Source organism: Hippopotamus amphibius, chromosome 9 (assembly GCF_030028045.1).
Source record: "Hippopotamus amphibius kiboko isolate mHipAmp2 chromosome 9, mHipAmp2.hap2, whole genome shotgun sequence".
Lineage (NCBI taxonomy): Eukaryota > Metazoa > Chordata > Mammalia > Artiodactyla > Hippopotamidae > Hippopotamus > Hippopotamus amphibius.
The window spans coordinates 109,739,478-109,761,829 of NC_080194.1; the positions used below are offsets into that span (position 1 = coordinate 109,739,478).

Here is a 22,352-nt window from a genome sequence, read left to right on the forward strand (position 1 = left end):
ATGGGCAGTTTATTCATGTCAATTATATCTCAAAAAAAGGCTGCTAAAAAATAGTAAGCAGTACAGAGAGACAATCCTTGGCTCACTTTGTGTTGGAAAATTTTTTTTTTCCTTAAGAAGCTATATTTTAAGGAACATTTAGGAGGACTTGTGAGACTAAATTTTACCTTCATATGCGAATAAATGGGGGTTTCAGAAGACCGAATGGTACCAATCAAACATAAAATAAAAAGGCATTCCAAAGGCAAGATAGCCCTCTTTCTTCATCACGTTTCCTTTCTTACATCCAGACCTTGGTGGTGGCTTTCTGTATAATTTTTAGGTAAAACAAAAGGAGCTGAGCCCATTAGAAAATAGTGTTAGTTCCTTCTGTCCCCACTCCTTCTGCCGTTATATTTCCCCCACCCAGAAGAGAGCCCCTATAATGAAGAAATAAAGACTACCCCAAAATGTTGGCAGTCCAACCGGGAACAGGCATTCTCAACACAAAGAGATGCTTGTTTTCCTTGCATTTTAACTCTTAATTTTTGACACAGTGGGGAACTCCAGCATGGCTGCCATTTAAAATGTAGCAATGCCATGGTGTTCCGGCTGCCTCTGTCACAGGGGTGTTGTGACTGAAGGCCAGGAGACAGAGCACATGAGGCCAAAGACAGTGCCTGCTGCTGAGGTGCTGGTCCATTTCTCCGCATCTGAATGTTTCTTTTCTCTGGCCCAATGAGGAGTCACTCAGGGAGACTGAAGCTGGAATGTGTACAACCTCTTTTCAGTCCCCTTGATTTTAATCAGAAATACACAATTATTCTTTTCCTCCAAACAGAGAAACTCAATCCCCATTTTAAATTCAATTATTGTAATTGCAGCATTCAGAAAAATAGCACATTCATTTTCTAATAAGAGATTGTGGATACCAAATTACTGCATATAGTATGTCAAAACAGGAAACTTGAGACTGGCAGGCCAGTGGGTGTTTTCATCTTGGCAATTTGTATTTTCTTGCAGACAATTTATAGTAATCCTACCCTTCCTTGTTTGTGATATAGAAGATGGAGTTTTCAAGCCATCCTACAGTAAAGACTGTTGTTAGGTACAATTTAATTTAAAATTCCAGTTATGAAAATAATGAATTCTAAGAGGGGTAAAAGTGAAGTGCCTAATAAAGAGAAGAAGAAAAGGAATCAGGGTTTGGGTCCTTTGGGATGGCAGTCCAACATGTCTTCAGATCTCCTTGAACTACCTTCTAACGTTTGTAAATCGGTTTGCCCCAAGCCTTATTTCTGTTCCTTTCACTATCTTGCATTTTAAAAATAAAACAGAAAATTTGATTGGTGGGAAGTTGATAATGTGGCCATTATGTTTCAGCAATATGAGAGCATCCTGTTCCCTTTTCCTGTTTAATTCCAGTTGCTTTCGTTGGCTTGAAGTGAGTCAAATGTAAGAAGAAATACTTTAGGATTTTGAGTTTCCTGATTTCCTTAAAAGAATAACCTTAAAATCAGGTTTTTACAAGTGTATGGTGTTATTTTTTTAGGATTCACTTTTACTTCGAAATTATGCTCATGTTTTCCTCGTAGACACATTCAGATACCCACCACCTTCAAACACCTTAGCATCCATTCCACCAACTACTGTTTATTTATTGATCTCCTTAATTAAACACTTTCTGTGACACTTTCCCTGAGATGTTTGGCTCATATAGTATATGAATTCATTCTTTCACACACATATTTTGAGCACCTACTAGGTGCCAGGTTTATGGAGAGCAAGATGAAAGCACACTCTGAGATATGTTTGGGGAAATTGACAGAGTATGTTGGAGGTACTGGAAACCAGCAGCTAACATAATGGCCAGAGAACAGATATGTCCACATGTCCCAGAGGGGTAGACCTCCTCTGTTGGACTGCTGAGTGCCTACTAAGAGACAAGCACTTTAGTTATATTCTCTCTACTAATCCCCATTTTTGCAGTCACCAAAGGTAATGCTTTGGGAAGTTTGATCTCTTCCCAAGGTAACTCTATTGGCTGATTTCGTTAGCTGCATCCTTAAATAGGCCTTAGATATAAATAAACTCTGTGCAGAGAGGGCTTTCCAAGTAGCTCCTAATTCTGATTGGTCAGGATCTCTGGACAAATTTCAAAATGGCTGGCTTCCTAGTCGCACTAACAGTCACTTGATGTTTTTGATATTTATTCTGTGTATCTGTCCATTTATTTATTTTTCCAGTTGGAATTTGAATGAACATCTTAATGTCATAAACCCATAAATCATAGTTTGCACTATGGATAACCCACAAGTTTAGATTCCAAATATTAGATCTATGCATTTTACTTCAGTCCCTGCACACAGAGCTGCTGACTACTATTTGACTGAAGAATAAGTCCAAGTAATATTAACCTCCAAAACTGCACATCAAGAACTGAAAGGAACACTTAGAAGATTGAATTCTAAAGGGTCTTTCCTTGTTGGTATTTTATCCATGAAATAAAACCATTCATTGCCAGGAAGATTCCTGTTGTTCTCTTCTTTGAGAGCGAATGATAGCTTCTGCTTTTGTTTGTTTGGGTTATTGTTTCCGTTTTTGTGTAGCATAGTATCAAGTCTTCAAACACCTCCCAAGCAGAAATCCTTACGGAATATGATTTCCCCTCTGGCAATAAAATGATGGAAAAATCCAACCCAACATTTAAATGACTATTAAGTTACCTCGTTTCTGTGTATGATATAACATGTCTTTGAGGAAAGACTTGGAAAAAATAAAACTATTAGAATTGCTCTCTGGCTGCATTCACATGCTTGAACTTATTTAATTCTCACAAAAATCTTGTGGCATATGCATCAACCACGTTTACAGGTTAAAAAAAAAAAAAAAGATAGGCTCCAAGATGTTAAGTACCTTTCCCAAGACTGCATGGCTGCTAAATGGAGGGGTCAGAATCTGAACCGAGATCAGCCTCAGATTTACTGAGCACGTGCTGTGAGCGGGTTCTGTGCTAGGTCCTGCTCTTAAGGGAGAGCCTTCTGGGGTAGAGTGGAAACATAGCTGATGGGCTGCGTTCACTGCTGCTTATGTCATCACAACCTCTTTAGTTTCAGCTTCCTTTACTTACCCTGTGCCAAGCCATCACTCAGGAAGATACTTGCTGGGAACATGAACTTTGGAAGACAGAACTGGCTTCTAGTACTGCCTCTGCCCTTGGAAGCCTTAACTTCTCGAAAATGGAGGGGTCGTCATACGTCTCTCCCAGGGCTATTGGCGAGACATTCTTTTTAAATGACTGATAGCTGTTGGCTGGCATTTTTAGGGGAAAATGCTTTGAGATAGTTCCTAGGAAGAATCCCTACCAGGAACCAGGCTTTTCCAAAATCGACAGCTCAGACCTGCTCTGCTGTTGTGGATCCTCCTCTTTTTCCCTTTCTAAAAATTTTTTTATTTTTTTGCCCAAGGTGGACATTGTCCCTTTGACATGGAATTGAATCGTGTAGGCGCCACTTAGCATGGAAAGCAGGAGCTGCATTTCAGTGCCTCACAACCTTAGGGGCTGGAAGGAAGAATGGTTTGCTGCAGCCTCATTACCTAGGGAAAAAGAACTAGGAGTCACAAGCACTTTAAGAAAGATGCTTTTACTTTGAGTGTTGGAGGAAATAGAACAATTACCTATTGAAGGCAGAGTGGTTGAAAAAACACCTCTGTTCCTACAACCCTGATCAGATTCATTCTGCCTTCCTGAAGGTGATTGAAGCCAGGCTGTCCTTGCGGAGTGGCTGCCCCACTCCTCCCTGTGGCTGGGGCACATGGTGATCACCTGAGGTTCCCAGTGAAAGACAGACATTTCCCACTGCTAAGAGGAGCTTCCTCTAAAGGCTGGAGCGCCACGGGAAGTGTCGGATACGTGGAACACGTAGAAGAAGGGAGGCAGGGAGTCCATGCACTATCACATTGTTGCCGAGCATCTTTTAGGGCCCTTAAAGCGGCGCTTGGCCCTGTGATGATTCCGGGGACACCAGATTACTCTCTGAGGAATCCACCATCTGCCGGGGAGCAAGATTTATATACGTGAAATCAGTGGAGAATTGTATTCTATCTAAACTAGAGCCAGTTAGATTTCCAGCACCTGGCACACATACTCTTAAGAAAATTTAAAAATTTAAAACCTAGGTCTTTGTCGAATAATGAATGAACAAATGACCTCTAATACCTATTGAGTGCTTCCTGTGTGTCAGGCACTGTCCTAATCACTTTTATGTTTACAAGTACATATATATTTATTATTATGTATTTATTAATGCAGTAAATGCTCTCAACAGCCTCATGAGGTTGATACTATCAGTAGTCCCATTTGATAGATAATGAAACTGAGGCACAGAAAGGCAGGTTGTTTGTCTGATGTCCTACAGATCACATGTGGTAGAGGCAGGATTTGAACCCAGGGCAACTGACTCCACAGTTACAGAGGAAGGAGAGTAAGAGGCCTTTTCGGGAGCTTGTTGGCATTTTGGTTCAGACAAAGAGCAACCAGGCTCTATTATCTGCTCATCTGGCTCTGTCTTCCTTAAGACTTTAAGCACGCTCCCCCTTTCCAGAACTCAGAGCAGCGTGGGCCAACCCTGTGCGGTCCCACCCCACCACTCCCCTGGCCCCGCCAGGCCTCTCATTTGTCGTTTCTCTTACAGAGCACATTTCTAAACGAGGAAGGTTGCTCTGCTTTAAGGACATACAAATGGCTTGCCCTCACCTGTCAAGCATGATCCTTGTATTTTACCAGGCCCATTATGAACGCAATCTCTCTGTCGAAAATTTGCATACCTCCTTTCTTGAAAAGTAATGACAGCAATTTCTTTCCCTCCGCTCACTTTCTGAGTGTCTCATTTAACGGCACCTGTGAAACCGACAGGCGCAGAGATGAGAAGTGAAAGAGAGCAGTTGATTAAATCATCATCTAGTCGGGCCTCAGAAAGTCAATTCTGCTTGCCGTCTGCAATGATATCCTTTTATCTTAAAGTAATGAGCTATGGCACTTTTGCATCGGGTAATGCGATAAGTTCTATTAGCATGTTCCATTTGCCTCACAAGCAAGGGCAAGTCATTTTAGCTAGTTCATATCACTGCAATCAAAGCAATTGGCTTCCCAGGCAGAGAAGAAAGGGAAAAGGCTCAGGGTGATTTCTATGGATCACAACACAGCGGAAAAAATAGACTCTTGTATTATTTTAACCCATAACATACTTTTCCTTTTTCCTCATCAGCAAATCTGGGTTTTATTAGCTCACACAGGACTCTGAAGAGAACCAAGCTTTAGTTGAAGCAAACCTAGGGGGCTCAGGCCCCACCCAAAGGAACAAACAACCATGAGCTAGAAAGGGAAAATTGCAGCCTTACCAGGGGGTCACAAATAGAATCCTGCCAAAGAAGATAACAGAGAAGGTCTCCCTGGTAATAACACTGTGGTCTCATGATACACTCTTCCTTCACACCATCTTCAAAGTCATTTGTAATAGGTCCCCAGGCAGGTACGGATTAATGCTATTGATGACTTAGAATCAGTAAATCAATGACAAAGAGGCAAAGGATCTGTTGCTTAAGCTTAAAAGAGATGGTTTACAAAGCACCTGGCCCTAGACTGTCAGTTTTACCTTTGGACAAGAAACTCATTTTTCTCATTTTGGCAATCACTGAGGCTTGTGAGCTCCGGATTTTAAGTACATTTAATCTTTGGGGTTTATGTATGTTTATACCTAGCAAAATGTGACTTCCTTTCTTCTAAGGAAAAAAAAAAAAAAGTGCTGAACACTTCAAAAATTTGTGAAATATCCATTTCTTCCCCTATTTCCAAAAACCCCACCATATTTTAATGAGCTAAGTGGAAATTTACAGCATATAAATTATTTTTTTCTATACCTGGATTTCCAAGTGAGAAAAAGGAAAAAAAATGTTGAAAATTAATTTGTGAGCTGGAGAACTTCAGGTTGGACATCTTGATTTCTGGCAATGTATTTGCACTTCTAATCAGTGGTCGGAATGAACCCGGCACACAGTAGCCACTTTAAAATTACTTATTGAAAGAAAAGCTGTGATCATCTGCAAGACCCTGGAGGGAAAATAAGAAGTTTTCTCTTAGTCCCCTCAGATCACATTGGTTGTTTGAACTCTGGCCAGTTCAAGCTGAGAACTTGCAAAAATGCCAGATTCTGAGAACTCCCCATATAGGGATGATAATGCCACCAGCACAGAATTCCAGAAGCTTCTGAAAGTTTGCTCTCCATTTTACTTCCTGAACAGCTGAAGATTGACCTTAATGATATATAGACCTTATATTATATTCAAATGTGATTATTTTGTGACTGTCAAGAGCTTTATTCTTATCTTTTAAACTACTGTTGGGCACACACATCTTTTGATTGGGCTTTCATTTTTTTTTTTCTGAGCTATTTTATTTGATCAGACAGTCGTTGAAATATACGGGAAGAGGAACCATTGACATCATTTTACAGTGAGAAACCTCAAACAATTTTCAGGATTAAAATATTCTTTTTATTTCTAGGGCCCCAGTAGCTTTAAATTTCACTTACAGTCCAAAGCCAGTATGAGAACAACGTAAACAATGCGAAATGAGGGCTTTGTGGAGTGATAAAAGACAAACATCAGAGTTACCATATGTGGTACAAATAGCTGCCCTTTTTCTGCATGTACAGGAACTGGGCAGATGGGAAGATGGCGGTGGACGTGTTCTTAGTCACCATGCCGCTACTTCACTTCTTTAAATAAGAAAATAAGTGTCATGTTTTCTGCAGGTGGCTTCTTCTGAAATTGCTTTTAGGTGAGGGATGTCTTTACTGTCTTAGAAAAACCGCCTGCCCCAAAGGGGAATCGATTTGTTTTGTCACCAGCAAAGTGAAATTGTACTTGATGTTAGGTGCTGTAGTTTACAAGTTGGGGTTCTCCCTCATTTTCCTCTCATTTCCTTTAGGCAGAAAGGAGAATAAAATAACTTTGTTCAGCGATGGTGTTCAGCCCTGACATCTTTGGTGGCAATGATAAATGGATTTGAGATACAAAATAACTGTTCCAGCAGGGTCCATTGAGCAGAATAGAGAGCAGTGCCCTCCTCAATGTCATTGTGTGTGATATATTCAATGATTGCCACTTTCTGCTTAAGAATGCATTCCATCGCGAGGTCCCTGGAATTCCATTTTGTCCCTTCATTCCGAATGAGGCAGAGAGGTGTCACAGACCTCGGCTTATTTCTGTTTGTATCAGTCTTAAAACACAAATATTGAGATTCCCAAATGGCAATGAGAAATGTTTGCCTTTGAGGAAGTACAATAAAATCATAATCATGTCTTGTCTGGGAAGATATTTTAATGGAAGATATTTTCTCCTGGGCCCCAACTCTCTTGGTTCTGCTAATAATTTTAACCCTGCCCAGTGCGTTCAAACATACATCCCATTGTATTAAGCAGTTAAGTTAGTCAGTGTTTCCTGGGCCTTACCTGTCTTTTAAATCATAGTTCGCTTATGCTGCATGAAATCAGGAATTCTAAAGATGCGTGAGAGGGATTTGTCAGTATGACTGAGCATCTGCTGTATCTCAAGGCCTAGAGAAAGAGGAACAAGGCACTGCCCTTACCTACACAGAGTGCACGCTCTAGCAGGGAAGACTGTTGTGGCCAACAGTAAAATACAGTTTTGTAAGGGATGGAGACAGAAGCAGTTAATTCTAAGAAGAGTACTGGAATTCTGAGAATTCTTAATTCTAGGAAGAGTGTTGGAAGATTCAGAGGAAACTCTATTTTTAAAGGTGAATTGTAAGTTTTTAGATAGGAACTTGAAAGAATAGAATTCCAGGCAGATGACATGGTTAAGTGCAAAGATGGGAGGGCCTGAGGGTGTGACCAAGTGTGTTGGGGCATGAGTAGAGCAAGGGATGTGTTAGCATAATACCACCCAAAGCGCGGAGGCAGACCAAAGCCAGTCCATGAGCTGTTTGTAACTAATCTGCGGCAAGATTAGTATAGCAGTTGAGAGTAAGCATTTGGGAACTTTTATAGCAATTCAGTAGAATCATTTTTTATCCCTTAAATCTAGTAATAACATATTTTTATGTCTTTGCTTTCCTTTTTCATTTTTCTAGCAATGTATTTTTTATTATATCTTACAAAGTATTGGTCTACAACATATTGGAAATCAAAACAAAAATAAATGGTCCTTCTGCAAAGAAAGCCCGAGAAGCACTGGATTGGAGGAGCAGTGGGAAGAGGGGAGAGGGAGAGTTGGAAATGGTGTGAAGCGTTTTCATTGCCCTCTAGGCCATGGGAAGTGTCCTGAGCAAATTGGAATTTAGGAAATCCACTCTGGTCAGTAAGGACTTGGATTAGAAACGAAAGGGACCATAGGCCCTGGAAAGCAGTCATTAGCCTCTTGTAATGATAAAACAAAAGCCTGAACTAAAGCAGTGGCCATGGCCATGAAGACGGAGAGGATTTAGAAAGTAGAATCGATAATGCGGGGTGAGAGAGAGAGAGATCTGCTCAAGAACAGAGTCAAGGAGGATGACAAGACTCTTCACTGGGGCAGTTGAGTGATTGCATGGTGATGTCATTACCAAGAACAGCATGGGAGGGGCAGGTGTGGGGTTTAGCAGAAGATGGTGCGTCCGGATTTAGATGGACACTTGAGCCTGAGGTGTTTATAGGGCCTCAGGAAGGGGGTATGCCAAACAAAAACATATGTTAGCAATAGTTCACAGTAATTGTCCGCACTCAACCCTGTATTGTGTCTGAGTGGTTTCCGTGTGTTAACTCATTCTCACCCTCTTACGAAGGAGATGCCATTATTACCCACCCTTTACAGATAAGTAAACTGAGACACAGAAAGTTTAAATAACTTTTCCAAAGTCACAAAGCTGGCAAATGGTAGGCATAGAAATTTTTTTTAATCTCAACATATACATGGTAGCTGGAACCAAGGAAACCTTATTTAAGGACTCCCCTGGAAATCATATAGAAAAGATAGACCTGCAAATGCAGCTCTAGGGAGACAATGACAGTAAAGAATATGCAGAAAAGGAAGGGCCATGAATGGATACTAGGAGCGAGCAATATTGGTGAATGTGTACAAGGGAGAAATTCCAGCATGTTCAATGGAAACATTCCAAATTTCCGGCACTGGGGAATTTTTTTACTAGATTATTTACAATCCATGCAGCAGATTACAGTGCAGCCTTTTAAAAAATGTGATGTTACTGGCAAATTTTACTCATTAAACTAAAATATTAGACATATTAGGTAGAAACAAAGCAGGTTACCAAATAGTAGGACTTTATTTTCATTTCTTACAATTTGTGAGTGAAGGATGTAGAGAATGGAGGAAAAACTGGAATGAATTATACAAATGTGTTAACAGTATTTATGTGTAGATGGTAGGCTGATAGGTGATTTTTTAAAATGTGTTTATATGTATTAATTTTCAAAAGGAGAAAATATTGGGGTGGGGGGTTGATTAGTTATTTGCCGAGTTTAAGAGGTGGGACTTGTCTGGGAAAGGAAGATGGTGCCACCAAAGGTTTGGTTCTAATTTGGGAAACTAGAGGGAAGAGGAGGTGAAGAGGAAGTTGAATGTTATGGGTTGGAATGGCCAGAGGTGCTCAGGTTAGGAACTGGTCTCTTTCTAATTCTGCATTCGAGACACATGGTTTGGATTCCATGCGTCCTCTTTCCCTCTCTTGTCTTTGGTGGATTGGGGTCATGTCTTTGTCTGAAGGCTGAGTGACCGAGAATTCTTCCCTGCCTGACTTTTAAAATGGAGGAAAATGTTTTCATCTGTTCACAAAGGGCTTTGAAATCGAGTCCCGGAGAGTCCTCTGTCACCTCAAGCTGGTCGTTAGCGTGCAGCCTGTTTGCTAATAAACCAATACAGGACCCCGATGTCAAAATGCTTAAAATGGTCAAATCAGCTGGGACCCCGTTTCTGCATTTGACATGCCTTTTCCATTTCCCGGCCTCATGCAGAACATAAACCTGACTCAGGAGGTGGCTGGAGTGAACTCTCATAAATTGGAGTGGGTATCTAGGGAGTGGGGAGCAGACATTTCTTCTTTTAACCTTTCAAGACCAAGAATCATTTGGCCAGAAATCCACAACGTATTGAACCTAGGGTGTGAAAGCCGTACAGTGTATTAAATGTGAATTTGAGAGCGTGAATTCTACCCACACCGACTCTATAAAACAGCCTCCCCTTTTCATAAAGCAGGCCCATAAACCGTTGCCAGCGAAGCAGAAAGACTCCTTAGGACTGTGGCTCGCCTTCCGTCTGGGGTTGTCAACAAACCCCCTTTATGAGTGGAATAGACCTCTTGTATGTGTCGAGCTTCTGGCTTTTTACAGAGTGTGTTAGGAGCCAGGCTAGGCAACGTTCGGCGCTGTTTGCTGAGTGCATTTATTGCCTTTGCATAATTTATGAGCTGGAGGGGTTGACCATCATTCGTCTCTGCCAGGGGCTGGCACTCGAGGCTCCAGAGAGCGGAGCTGTAAATTGGATGGTGCGCTCCTGCTGAGCTCACGGCAAAGTCCTCGGGTCAGTATGGGAATTTAATACCAGAAATGGAACTGTTTTCTCAGCGCACCATGTGGGCCCCAGTGCAGCACAGACTGTTTTGGCAGACTCCGCGACTGGCCTTGTCGAGGGGCTGTCACTCACCCGGCGTGTTGTGCGGGGAGCCTGAGCATTTTTAATCGGCTTGGCATCCGTGCTGCTTCCATAATGGGTACCAGTAGGTCTCAGTTCTTCACCATATGCTTAACTCTGGAGACAAGGTGCTTCTGGGTATATCAGTAATTACTTGATGCAGAATTAAGTGGACCTTGAAATTAGAACTGGACTGTTGGAAAGCAGGAAGCTTAACACTTTGATAGAAATAACCATTCCCTGGGACCTACTGCTGTTAGGGTGGGGGGAGGGGCGTGGACAGTGGTGGTTCTCTGCCCCCCCGTCCCCCCATTCCTTCTGCCCTCTGCACGCCAGTCCTTGGGGGTGTGGGCAGATGCCTTCAGCTGCCATTGAGAACCTCACAAGGCGGGCTGTGAGCATCTGGGAAAATGAGCCTGCCTGGCAGAATCCTCTTTTCTCTTCCACACCCCTCCTGAATCATGCTTTGTCACTCTTGAAAATGTGCCCGGAACTTAGGAACCTCAAGTTAATTAAAGGCAATGGAGAAACCACACAATCAGGAGAGCTGCTGTTCCTCATCTGTCTGTTGTTGGAGGCCGTCAGGGTCTTCATCGTGCCCGTTTTCTCTCTCAGCTGGTTTGACTTATTGTAGTAGAGCAGTCACTCATCAGGCAGAAGAAAGCAGGTTTAGATGATCTGAGGTTGGGAGCTTGGTTGAAAACAGTGCCGTGGTTTTTAAAGCACTGTCACCAAACCTCTGATAAACCCTGTGGCACTGAGGAGCCAGTGGGAAGAGTAGAAAATGTTACAACCCTCCAGGCCACGAGGTTGCGATGTGAGTTCCTAAATGCTTATTGTACAGACGCTTAAGCTGGAAAGAAGAAGTAGTCCCCAAACTGAGTCTTAATATAGCAAGATGTCCATTAGAACAGGGGTTTTGTTACTTTTAGTTTGAAAGCACTCTAATGGTGGTTTAAACAATAAGGTAAGAGAACAAACATGTGGACACCAAGTGGGGAAAGAGGGGAGGGTTGGGGGGGAATGAACTGGGAGATTGGGATTGCCATATACACCTTACTAATAAGAAAAAAAATACCGAATTGTACACTCTAAATATATGCAGTTTATTGTATGTTAACTGTATCTCAATGAAAGTTCTTAAAACAAAAACAAAAGAAAACAAAAAAAAACAGTAAGGTAACTTATTGTTATCTGAACAAAAAAGCCCAGAGGCAGGCTTCTCTGAGGTTGGTTCGTGTGGCTCAGCTGCCAGGATTTTTCTTCCCTTGTTCGTGTACTTCAGCTTTTGGCCTCATTTTTGCAAGATGGCTGCCACAGATCTGGACATCACATCCTCAGGAGTGATGTTTAGAGGAAAGAGGCAGTGCTTCCTGCTTTTCTCCTTTTTTTTGAGGAGAAAGGGGTTTTCCAGAACCTTCAGCAGACATTTCCTCAAGTCCCAGCCAAAAACGCGTCTTACAGCCACCCTTAGCTGCAAGGAAAGTTGGGAAAGAGAGAGTATCTGGCTTTTTCAACCTCAAAATGTCAGGAGGAGGTACAGACTAGGGAGAAGAGGGCTCTGCATGGCTATGGGTATGTAGCCAACAGTGGCTGCCATATAAGCAAATTTATTTCCTGTTTCTGTTCACAGCTACATCAACATCCTTGTCCAGGTGGCCACACTAAAAAACCTTGGCATCATCCTAGACTTGTCCCTTTTACTTGCTTCTCACATCCATGTGTTGTCAAGTCCTGTCAATTCTACCTTCAGAATTGCTCTGCCGTCTGTCCTGCCCTTTCTCAAACCATGCACCATGCTGGTGTAGACAGTGTAGAGGTTACCAACCTGGTCTTCCCCTGACCTGGGCCTTTCCCCACAACACACTGCCTCTCCTCCACCCCACAGAAGATTCATCCTCACAGAGTAGGTATATCTCTGATCATATCACACTAGTTACCTCTACTACGAAACTGAAAGGTGCTTTAGGACCAGTCCTGTGTCTTGACTGAATATCTGACCAGCTTAGCAGTGCTTATCAAGGGCTGTTGAGTGAGTGAATGGATATATTTGTTTGCTAAGTATTTACTCTAACAGAACACATCCCCTTTTTAAAAATCAATTATTGGTTAACAAAACACTCTTGGTTTTTAATACAATTTGTGTCCTTTTTTCCCTTTACTTCTAATGTAGAACCCAAAACTTTGAGTTAACTATCATTCTCTGGTCTTCTGAAACCAAGCTCCACAGCTGGAATTTGGAATCTGTTAGATACTGTGTGAGTCTTCTGCCCTAAAACTTTTTTTTTGCCCATATCGTTGATTTGTTACCCTGACCTCTTGTCCTTGGCATGTTTTTAATAGAGAATATTCCCTCTTTGTTCTGGGCGATCACGGGGGGTGAGCCCTGCCCATCGTGTTCTGTTTCCTCCAAAACCCAGATGAGAGAATGCAGTGCCCACAGGTTTACCTCTTTTCCTCTAGAAAAGCGCCAGGAGAGAAAGAGGGCCATTCATATTAGCTGAAGGTAGAACGTCTCCATTAAGAAATTGATTTTGCTCTGAATCCCATTGAATCATCTTGATTTACCTTAATCTCGTGGCCCGGTTGGCTCCTCTGTGGGCGTCCCCTCTGCTGTGCAGCGGCGGGGTTGCTGACTGGTATGACCAGCTGACCGCAGGACAGGCCACAGAGCACCGACATCAGATGAATTCAGCAGAACAACTTCTTGGCATTTTGCTTCTGTTTCTGTTTATAGCACTTGAGCTGAAGAAACTTTCCAGCTCAGACAATGTTTCCTATTTCCTTTACTTGTCTTGCTTTTTTTTTTTTCTGTAGCAATAGCAAAAACATACTCAATTTTCGTGCTAATGCTTATTCTCTTGTCTTCCTTTTCAGTGTGACAGCGACAGTGACCAGGAAGAGAAGGTAAGCGCCCCCCTTCATCCCCCCACTGTGGGCACAGTACACAAGCACCGTGAGCACCGGGGGCTCCCTCACACAGCTGAGGGGTGGTGGGGTGCCAGCTGCAGGCTGACAGCACCTTTCTTCTGCAGAGATGGGCTTTATTCACACAGTGACATTGCCTATGATAAGAAATAACATATAATTTGTGAGGCCCACTTGTTAAAAATAAGCCCTTTAATGTTCCGTATATGTGATACTACGTTTTCACTTTATAGAAGCTTTTAAAAGCGGAAATTGTTTAATAGCCATCTGATTTTTCTTGTTTTATCCTTGGTTGGGACATTAAACCTGCGAGTATGCATTTATAATGTTGCTCTTGCATTTCTTTTACTGACCCATATGCTTCTTCCTACTTTTCTGTATATATCGGCCTTCTCGATAGACATGTTAACGGTTTGTTCCTAGGAGTGTCTCTGGGGGGAGGTGGGCAGAGGCTGTCAGGTGGGAACCGCCCTCTTCTCGTCCAGGTGGATGGTCGGCGGGAGGGCACTTCTTCCAGCAGGTACATGCTCTGTTTCGAGGCTGGTGGCCACCAGCCTCTTTGTATCCAGTTCAACACGGACCAAGAAAAGGAGCTCCGTTTGGGGGCTTCCAGAAGATTGGATCACAACCTGGTAAAGTGAACATTCTGCTGCCTAAGCCAAAGGGATTGTTTGTCTGTTTGATTTTTCTTTCTAGCTGTCCCAACCTCCCAACCAAATTTCTTTCTAATTTTGTTCCCACTCAATGTATTTCGAAAAGGGTTACCTGAATATCATGGTTTCTATATTGCTTGGCACCAAAAGGAAGGTACCAGTCCTCCCATCCCCAGTTTCTGGATCTGTCCTGCACAGCTGGCTTTCCTGAGCCCTGTTCTCTGACTCTTACCTCCTGCGTGCTGGCAGATTTTACTCAGAAACCTGCAGTTAGTATTTAGTGGGATCTTTCCATCAAGCCCAGAATTTTCCCTCCTTCTCTGCCACCAGGCTCCAAGAGAGATCTAAAGGCTCTTGTTCTGTGCTGTCGTTAATTTGAATTCAGCATATGTAGCCCGTTATAAAATGCGAGACATCATCATTTGAGCAGGTCAAGCATATTCAGATGAAGACAAATGGTGCTTATTTGATTTCCTTAAAATCAGGAAATGAAAAAAGTGCTCTCTGGAGAAATCATGTTCTGCCTGACTTGGATGATAGACCAATGCATGTCCCTCAGATAAGAACAGGCTCTCGCCTTGAGGTTTTTATCTCTGAAGGACGGCTAGGACTGTCAGCTTGCTGACATGTGCATTATCCATGTCATTTTAAACAAAGTGACCTATGGAAGGGTGCGCTGCGCTGTGACATGGTAATGGGCTGTTGGATGACAGTGAAAGTACACACTGGAAAGGGGGCTGTGGATTATTCTTTTGTTTAACTGACAAGTGGGAGCTTCCTTCCTCCAGCCCCCAGGAGTCCTAGCTCCTTGGAAGTCGGCCTCCCAGTGTCTCAGGGAGCCAGTGTGTGATGGGTGCCAGAGGCACATAGGGGTTTAGCGTTCAGGCGAGCCCGCTGGCCCCCGGAGCCATCCAGGCCACATCCCACACGGCAGTCGTCATCTCACTCCATCAGGCATCCCAGGCATCCAGGCAGGGCTTGTTACTTCTGGCCACTCCCAGAGATCTTTTACAGGTGATGGTTGATCTCACTTTCCAAGTGGGTGGCACTGCTCCAGGAGGACCAGGCTCTCTCAGGGTTTCACAGCCAAGCAGACCTTTGTTTAAAAGGCAGTGTGAATGCAGGAAGTGTCACAGTCTCCAGCAGTGGCAGAGAGTGGCAAGGACGTTTAGTCTTGCGTTCCACGTAGGTGTCTTGATCAGTGGTCTCAACCTTGACTGTGCTTCCAAATGCCCTGGGAGCTGCACGCGTCCCGATGCCTGGACCACATCCCAGGCCCGTTGCCTCAGATTCTCTGAGGTGTCTAGCACCCCTTGTCTAGATGGTCACTAACTCTGGTGATGTCGAGAATTATCAACACTGCATGTGGTTTTCAGAGGTGTCTGAGGGCCAAGGTGTTTGCTGTATCCTAAGAGCACCACGGCTAGTTGTTTGCTGGGATCTGAGTCCCCGAGTCTTTGCTGCCCAGGTTTCCACCTCTGAGTGTGGGAAGCAGCAAAGTGTCAGCCCAGAGGAATGGAAAGCGGGAAGGTAGCCAGCACCCACAGCTCCGAGTTCGGGGTGATTTGAGGACAATGAAGGAGAATAAGGAGATGTCCATAGGCAAGTCCACAGGAGGGGTGGAGATAGGGCACCGAGGGCCGTTGGCAGTGGTCTTCTGACACGTGTGCGCTTCCTGCCTCGGCCGCCCCAGTCGCTTTTCCTGTGGACTGTGGTGGCCCTGCAGGTCCTCTTCCTCTTACCGGGGAGCTGCCTCACAACAGCACTCGCATCATCTGGCCCTGCCCTGCCCCCCGGCTCTCCTCCAGGGGGCTCCCAGCAGGAGCAACCAAGACTTTGTAATTGCCGCCGTGCGTGCTTGGCCCTGTTATAGTGAAGACTGGCAGGCTTCCCCTTTTGGACTGAGGTTGTCTGGTGTTTATCATCAGCGTTAACACCATCCTCCCAGACTTCTGCTCCTTGCCGGAGCCTGGGCCCCTGTCAGCATCCTCTGAGCCAGAGCCTCTTGTCTGGGCCCCCCTCGGAGCCCCAGAGCTAACCTGGACTTGCTTTCGTGTGCTGCTTGGAGGATTCGCATTCAAATCTGAATTGCTAATGGTGGAAAAGATGCCACTCAGTGTCCTGGGATCCCTTCAGCAACCCCACCAGGGATGCTGTTGGTAGCAAAAGTGAGACTTGCAGGGGACCCACTGGGATTTCTCTCCGGAAGACCTGTCATTCTCTTACTCCACAGGGATCTGCAGAACTGGCGGTCTAAAATTAGGGTACTGTATCTCACACAGCTGACTGAATTAAGATAAACTCTGCTTTCCTCTGATACTAAGCTGTAATTTATAAAATGATACCCTTACTAATTAATGTGGAAGTGACTGGGAAAGGGGCTAGAAACGCAGAGCTTTCCATAAATGCAGGAGACATTCTCATACATGGAAAAGGCTTGATGAGACACTGAGCAGAGCATCCCTTTGCCTCCCCTCCCAGCCATGTGAATACCTTTCACGTTAATGTCAGTGGACCTGGAGGACTTTTGTGGAGAGTAGAAACTGGGTGGAAGATAAGAGAAGGCTGGAAACACTGCATCTTAGATTCGGGATTATTCTTTGCAGTTAGTGCAAAGAAAAGAGGCAGCACTTGGCATCTAAATCACCCAAATTAAGCAATTATTCCAATCCCCCACTCGAAATGAATTGGTATCCTGAGAACAAAGAGGCAACATGCATATTTCCACATATTTGGCTATATTTTCTCATTTCCTCTCTTTCTCTACCACTGGCAGCAGCCTATTGTGCTAAGAAACACCCCCTATTTGGTTATGAAATCAATGTGGAGATGAAAAATAATTCTCTTTCCATTTACCCACTTCCTGTGTATTTTGTGGGCCATGTGACAGAGCTGGTTGGAAGGCGTAGTGGCCAGTGGTCAAGCACTTGGGCCTCCGAGTCTGATGACCAGGACTTGTTTCTGACTGTCCCTTACTGTTCCGGAGCCATGGACAAGCCTTGGTTCCCTCATCTGCCAGATGGGGGGTAATAACAACAGCCCCACCTAGAGTTTTGTAATAATGAAATTGGCTCAGTGCCTGGTCATAGTAAGTGCTCTATAAATGTTAACTTTCATTCGTTTTGCTTGGAGCCGAGTGAAGGAGAATCACTTGGGGAAGGAGGAAGGCTATCCTTCTCTTCCGAAACTTCAGGATCTGCCAGAAAACCTGCCAGAGGATAAGAGGTGTGATTTTCTTTTTCCACTGGAACCCCAGGCTCAGCCTTCATCCCCTAGGGCGCTTCTTCCTCACGCAAGCTGAATGGAAGTGCTGTGAAATTTGGAAGGGTCCCCAAACAATGATTTTTAAATTCCTTACCCCAAACACCAGGCTTTCCTTTGGGCACACCCTGGAGCCAAGAAGAAGTGTGCCGTCCTGGAGGGATCAGATGGTGATGAAGTGGGTTGTGCAGCCCTCATTCCACAAGCAAACACTGTCCGTTTCCAGATACCCATCACAGGAGAGAGGGCCTGATGCCGTCCATCTGGGGTGGGGGCCACAGCATCTGTATTTTTTTAAAAGCTTCTTGATAGTTTTTATACAACTGGTTTTGAGCACTACTACCTTGTAACAGATGTTGAAGAGAAGCATTTACTTTCTTCTGTTTAATGCTCCTAACATTTTGACAGCTCAGGAGAAAGACCCGGAAGCTATAGAGGTGTTGTGTCTGTATGCGCATCCCACGTGCTTATGTTCGTAGATGTGTGGTATATACTGTATGCGATACACACATACACAGCCTCTTCATAGATATGAACCGTTCTTCTTTTCCTCATGAAGCTTTTAACGCTACTCCTGACTGCAGTTTCCTCTCTCTGGGCTTTTAGTGATAGGAATGACCACCTGGAGAAGGTTGCTTGGTCCCCGTGACTTGCCCACCAGTACCCAGGACAGCCTGCTGGGACACTGGCTAACTGCAAACGCAGAACCATAGATTTTCCCCCCGTCAGCTCCCTCTCCTTTAACATGCATACACTTTTTGATGCATTCTAATTTTTTAATTCAAGCTAAATTCGTTGTGTTTGATCATTTTGTATTCACTTGTGTGGGAAGGGGGCAGTTTCTAAGAAAAGCAGCAAGAAAACCAACAGAGGCTTGTGTTTCTAATTCAACACAAACCACATGCCTAACTTGGCTCCTGAAGGACTGAGAAACTGCTGAGATGTCAAACTAAAGACGGGGCGTGTGGCTTGTGCTTATAGTGGAAGAGCCCCATCCCTCGATTGGCCACGTGTCACACTTGGTAAAAATTATACACTCTCAGCAACATTCCAGAAGTTCAGAGGGCCTTCAGTGTTGCTTGTGGAACCCCCATCCTTGGTTTTGAAACAGGACATGTTCTGATTAGGAGACAACTTAGAGATGCTGTCCTGCTTTGCAGATAGAGAAAGGAATTTTCTCCTCCCTTCCAGTTTCATAGCAGCAAAGCATACAGCCATTGTCCAGGAGAAGAGTAGGGTCTTATCTTTATATCCCTAGTGTTCAGCAATGTTCACTGTTTTTCAAAATACTCATCTCTCAAGGGAGAGGATAAGTGAAACAACTTCAGAAAACTGGTACTCGCACCTGAGTGCACCTCATATCAACCCCAGGTTTTATCTCCAGGGCTTCCAACAAACATGTGGTCTCTTCTCCCGCCTTACATATTTCTTTTATAATTTTCTCTTAAGACACTTCTGAGCCACTTATAAATTTCCCATCTTACTTGGGAAATTTCTTGCAGTTCTTGACTGGGTTTCAGGTGCCGGTTTGGATGCCTGAATCCCATGATGCCCATTCACTCAACCTCCAGGATTAGGTCGGTTGTTCTTCCAACATCACCATGTTTCCAACTGACTTAATTCCATCCTCTCCATCCAGAATTCCTATTGATACCATCCTTGGATTTAATTTCTACTGCGTATTATTTTAAACCTTGACTCTCATTAAATTCTTCTCTTTGTCATATCGTAGCATTTTCGTGCCAAACTAAAATTGCTTCAGTCATATTAAATGTGTATGTAGAATATCTGTCCGTTACTACCATGTCATACACCTGAAAAACACAAAGGTCTTTTATATATTATATAAATATATAAATATATAAATGTACAGATTCTTTACTAAATATAAGTCAATAAAATGAGTACTTGAGTATTGGAAATTGGTCAGACATCTTCAGCTAAACTCTTGTTTCTTAGAATGAATAGAGTGAGGAACAGGTTCTAGGTGTTCCCTTGTTCTCATACCCATGGTAGGTAGCAGAGAAGGACACTCGGAAGACCTAGTTTCTAATTTCTCACTAACAAAGTGTGTGGCCTTGAGCAAATTACCTACTGTTGCTGAACCTTAGTTTTGTCATCTATAAAATGAGGCTGGACTCAATGATGTAGCATTGAATATCCTGATTTTCTACGTAGCTATTTACCTAGGCCCCAACAACATAGCAGACCCAGAGGGAAATGTATATGAGTGTGTTTTCTCATGGCCAAGATAGAAGGAAGATTGTATAAAAATTTTCTCCATTCCCTCACCTCTCTCAGATTCCTAACAGGGAATAAATATAACATGGACAGATCCAGGCACATCTGTGTTGACTCTTTTGAGTAACTAAAGGAAACTTACTATGGGCCTAACGACTAAACAAGGTCATTACCTGTTTGTTGGTTCTTTCATTTAGTCATTCATATCAACTCACTTATTTTTGTTTCAAGTACCTACTGATGTGGACTTGGCAGAGCTGCTTGGCTCTGTCGGGTCTATCACCCTGCACTTGTCAGTAGGCAGCAGAGCAGTGAGTTTAATCTTGTTCTCCAATTACCCTAAGTATTTAGGAGAGCATGGGAGAGGGAAGAACTAGTGGACACAGTATGTTTCAAGAACTCACTTGATTGGTAACAATGTGTATTATTTGACCTATAAAAGGAATTCTTCTGGAAATGTCCAGGATTGAATACTTGATTCTACATTCCCAGAGAAAAGATCAGCTGCTTTCCCTTAGAATGAGCCATTGGCTTGGATTTCATGGCTTAGCTGAAGGGAATGTTGCAAAGCCAAGGAGGAATTCAGTGGAGGTGATGGCTTTCATCCTCATGAAATGGACCGTGAATCTTGAGCCCCGTGAGAGTCAGGGAGGTCCTAGCAGAGGCATTAGTACTGGTGATGCCTTAAACTGGTGGCTTGTTGATGAGTATGGCCTGGGCCGCTCTTGGGTTGTTGAAAGAGTCCATCTTATTCTATATTTGGGTTGGAGAGTGTCTTCAGTAAAGCTGTCTGAATTTCTTTCTGGTCATGCACATGTGTGTTTGTGTGTGGGTGGGAGTGTCTTCATTACTCCCTGCTTGGCAACTTCTGTGTGGTCATATCTAATTATGGGTAATTACTCCTTGTAATTTTGCCATATCTAGGTATGATAAAGATAATAACATCTCTGTATTAGAATGCATTAGTAATTATCCAAACTTTATACTTTCAGAAGTCCCAAAATTCAATGCATGAATATTATTTTTTCTTCTTCCTTTTTTTTTTTTCAAAGTTACAACTGGGAAGGTCAAGTTGGCCTACTTCTAGAGCTTTTCCCTGTTGGTTCTCCTGAGCATCATGTTGCTGTAGACCTACATGACACCCCCAGTTACCTGAAGACCAATCAGAGGAGCTTTCTCCATTGCTGTTCCAACCCCAGATGTGGTTCATAGTCTACCAATTATATGCATGTTTACTGAGACAGTGAAACAGAGCATTTGAAGTAAAGACTGACCAGGAACCCCTGGGATGGGTGGTTGTGGTACCCAGGGCACTTAGTGGTACCCAGGGCACTTAGTTTGGGCTTCATCTTTTCTCATTGGCAGTCTTAATGATTTTTCAACTAATTCTTTTTCAACTAATTTCTTGGCAAAAGAAGGTAGATGCTACTCATTTATTAGGGGCAGTGAACAAATGTGATTAGGGTCAGTAATAATAACTAAATAATAAGATGAAACACTGTTTCACATTGTAGAGAACACTGTCATTCACAACACTTTTACATGTGCCATTTTATATGACCTGCTTGTTTATTGTGGGGATCTATGTGTATCCTTAGATGCTACACTGTCCATCATCTGCAGTGTGCCAGAGTCAATGGTAGGTCCTTTCAAGAACTTTATCTTCTCTAGCAGATGTCATTTTATAAATAAGGAAAATGAAACTTAAGAGCTGATAGGTGATGGAGCTGAGATATGAGCTGTCTTAAGATTCCAGGCTCTGGGCTCTTTTTCCCTATATACGAGGACGAGTTGGGATATGCCCAGAGGTGCCATTTGAGAATCTTGGCTACCTTCCTGTCTGTGCAGCACCCTCCTGGTTCTGCAGGAGACCTAGATTGTATCTACCTACCCACCCACAAACCCACCAGTTGCTAAAAATCCCAACATGCCAGTTGCTCAGTAAACATTGGGTAAATACAGGTTGGGTCCACAGACAACTCAGATATACAGGCTCTTCTGAAATGTGATTTTTTTTTTTTAACCTGGGAAGCAGTTGTCCAAGGTGAGAAGGCAGGAGCTACAAGGTATATGTTTTGACTCGTATAGGCAAGTGGCAGTGTCAGCCTGTGGGCCACCGTGAGTGATGACGGGGAGGCTGCGCCAGCCCGCAGACCAAGCATGAGCCACCTTTGGTCAAGACACTCAGTCTTCTTTTAGTGTCTATCTATGTGTACACACTTAATGCCTTCTTAAATCATCGGCTCCTAGCAAGTACCCCACACCTAGCAAATGTCTGACCCTTCAGTGGGAGCCCGGTAAATATTAGTTCTGTACATGGAAGCGGCTTTGTTGATTATCTGAGTCATAGAAAGGAAAAGGGTCTTGTCACAGTCACCCAGGCAGCATTAGACCTTCTGGTCCAGAGCGTCTCACATCTCATGTGGTCTCTGCAGACTGTTTTCCTCCTGTGACCAGCACAGAGGAGAAGGGGACGTGGTATTACTGCAGCTTCTGAACTGCACCCCTCAGAGCGATTTCCCTCTGTGTTTTTTGCCACCTCAGGAACCCTCGTGTCCACCCCTAGACACGGACTCCCACCCCTGC

At 43.6% G+C, this 22,352-nt stretch overlaps 1 protein-coding gene across 5 annotated transcripts in view; it reads left to right on the forward strand.

Moving 5' to 3' along the window:
- The window catches only part of AUTS2 (activator of transcription and developmental regulator AUTS2), a 1,103,682-nt gene that overhangs the window by 773,705 nt on the left and 307,625 nt on the right, over window positions 1-22,352 (forward strand). For all 5 annotated transcript variants that reach the window (XM_057695934.1, XM_057695936.1, XM_057695931.1 and 2 more), the window contains one exon: window positions 13,561-13,590. In XM_057695934.1, the coding sequence (XP_057551917.1) occupies window positions 13,561-13,590 (30 nt within the window). The remainder of the gene's footprint in view (window positions 1-13,560; window positions 13,591-22,352) is intronic.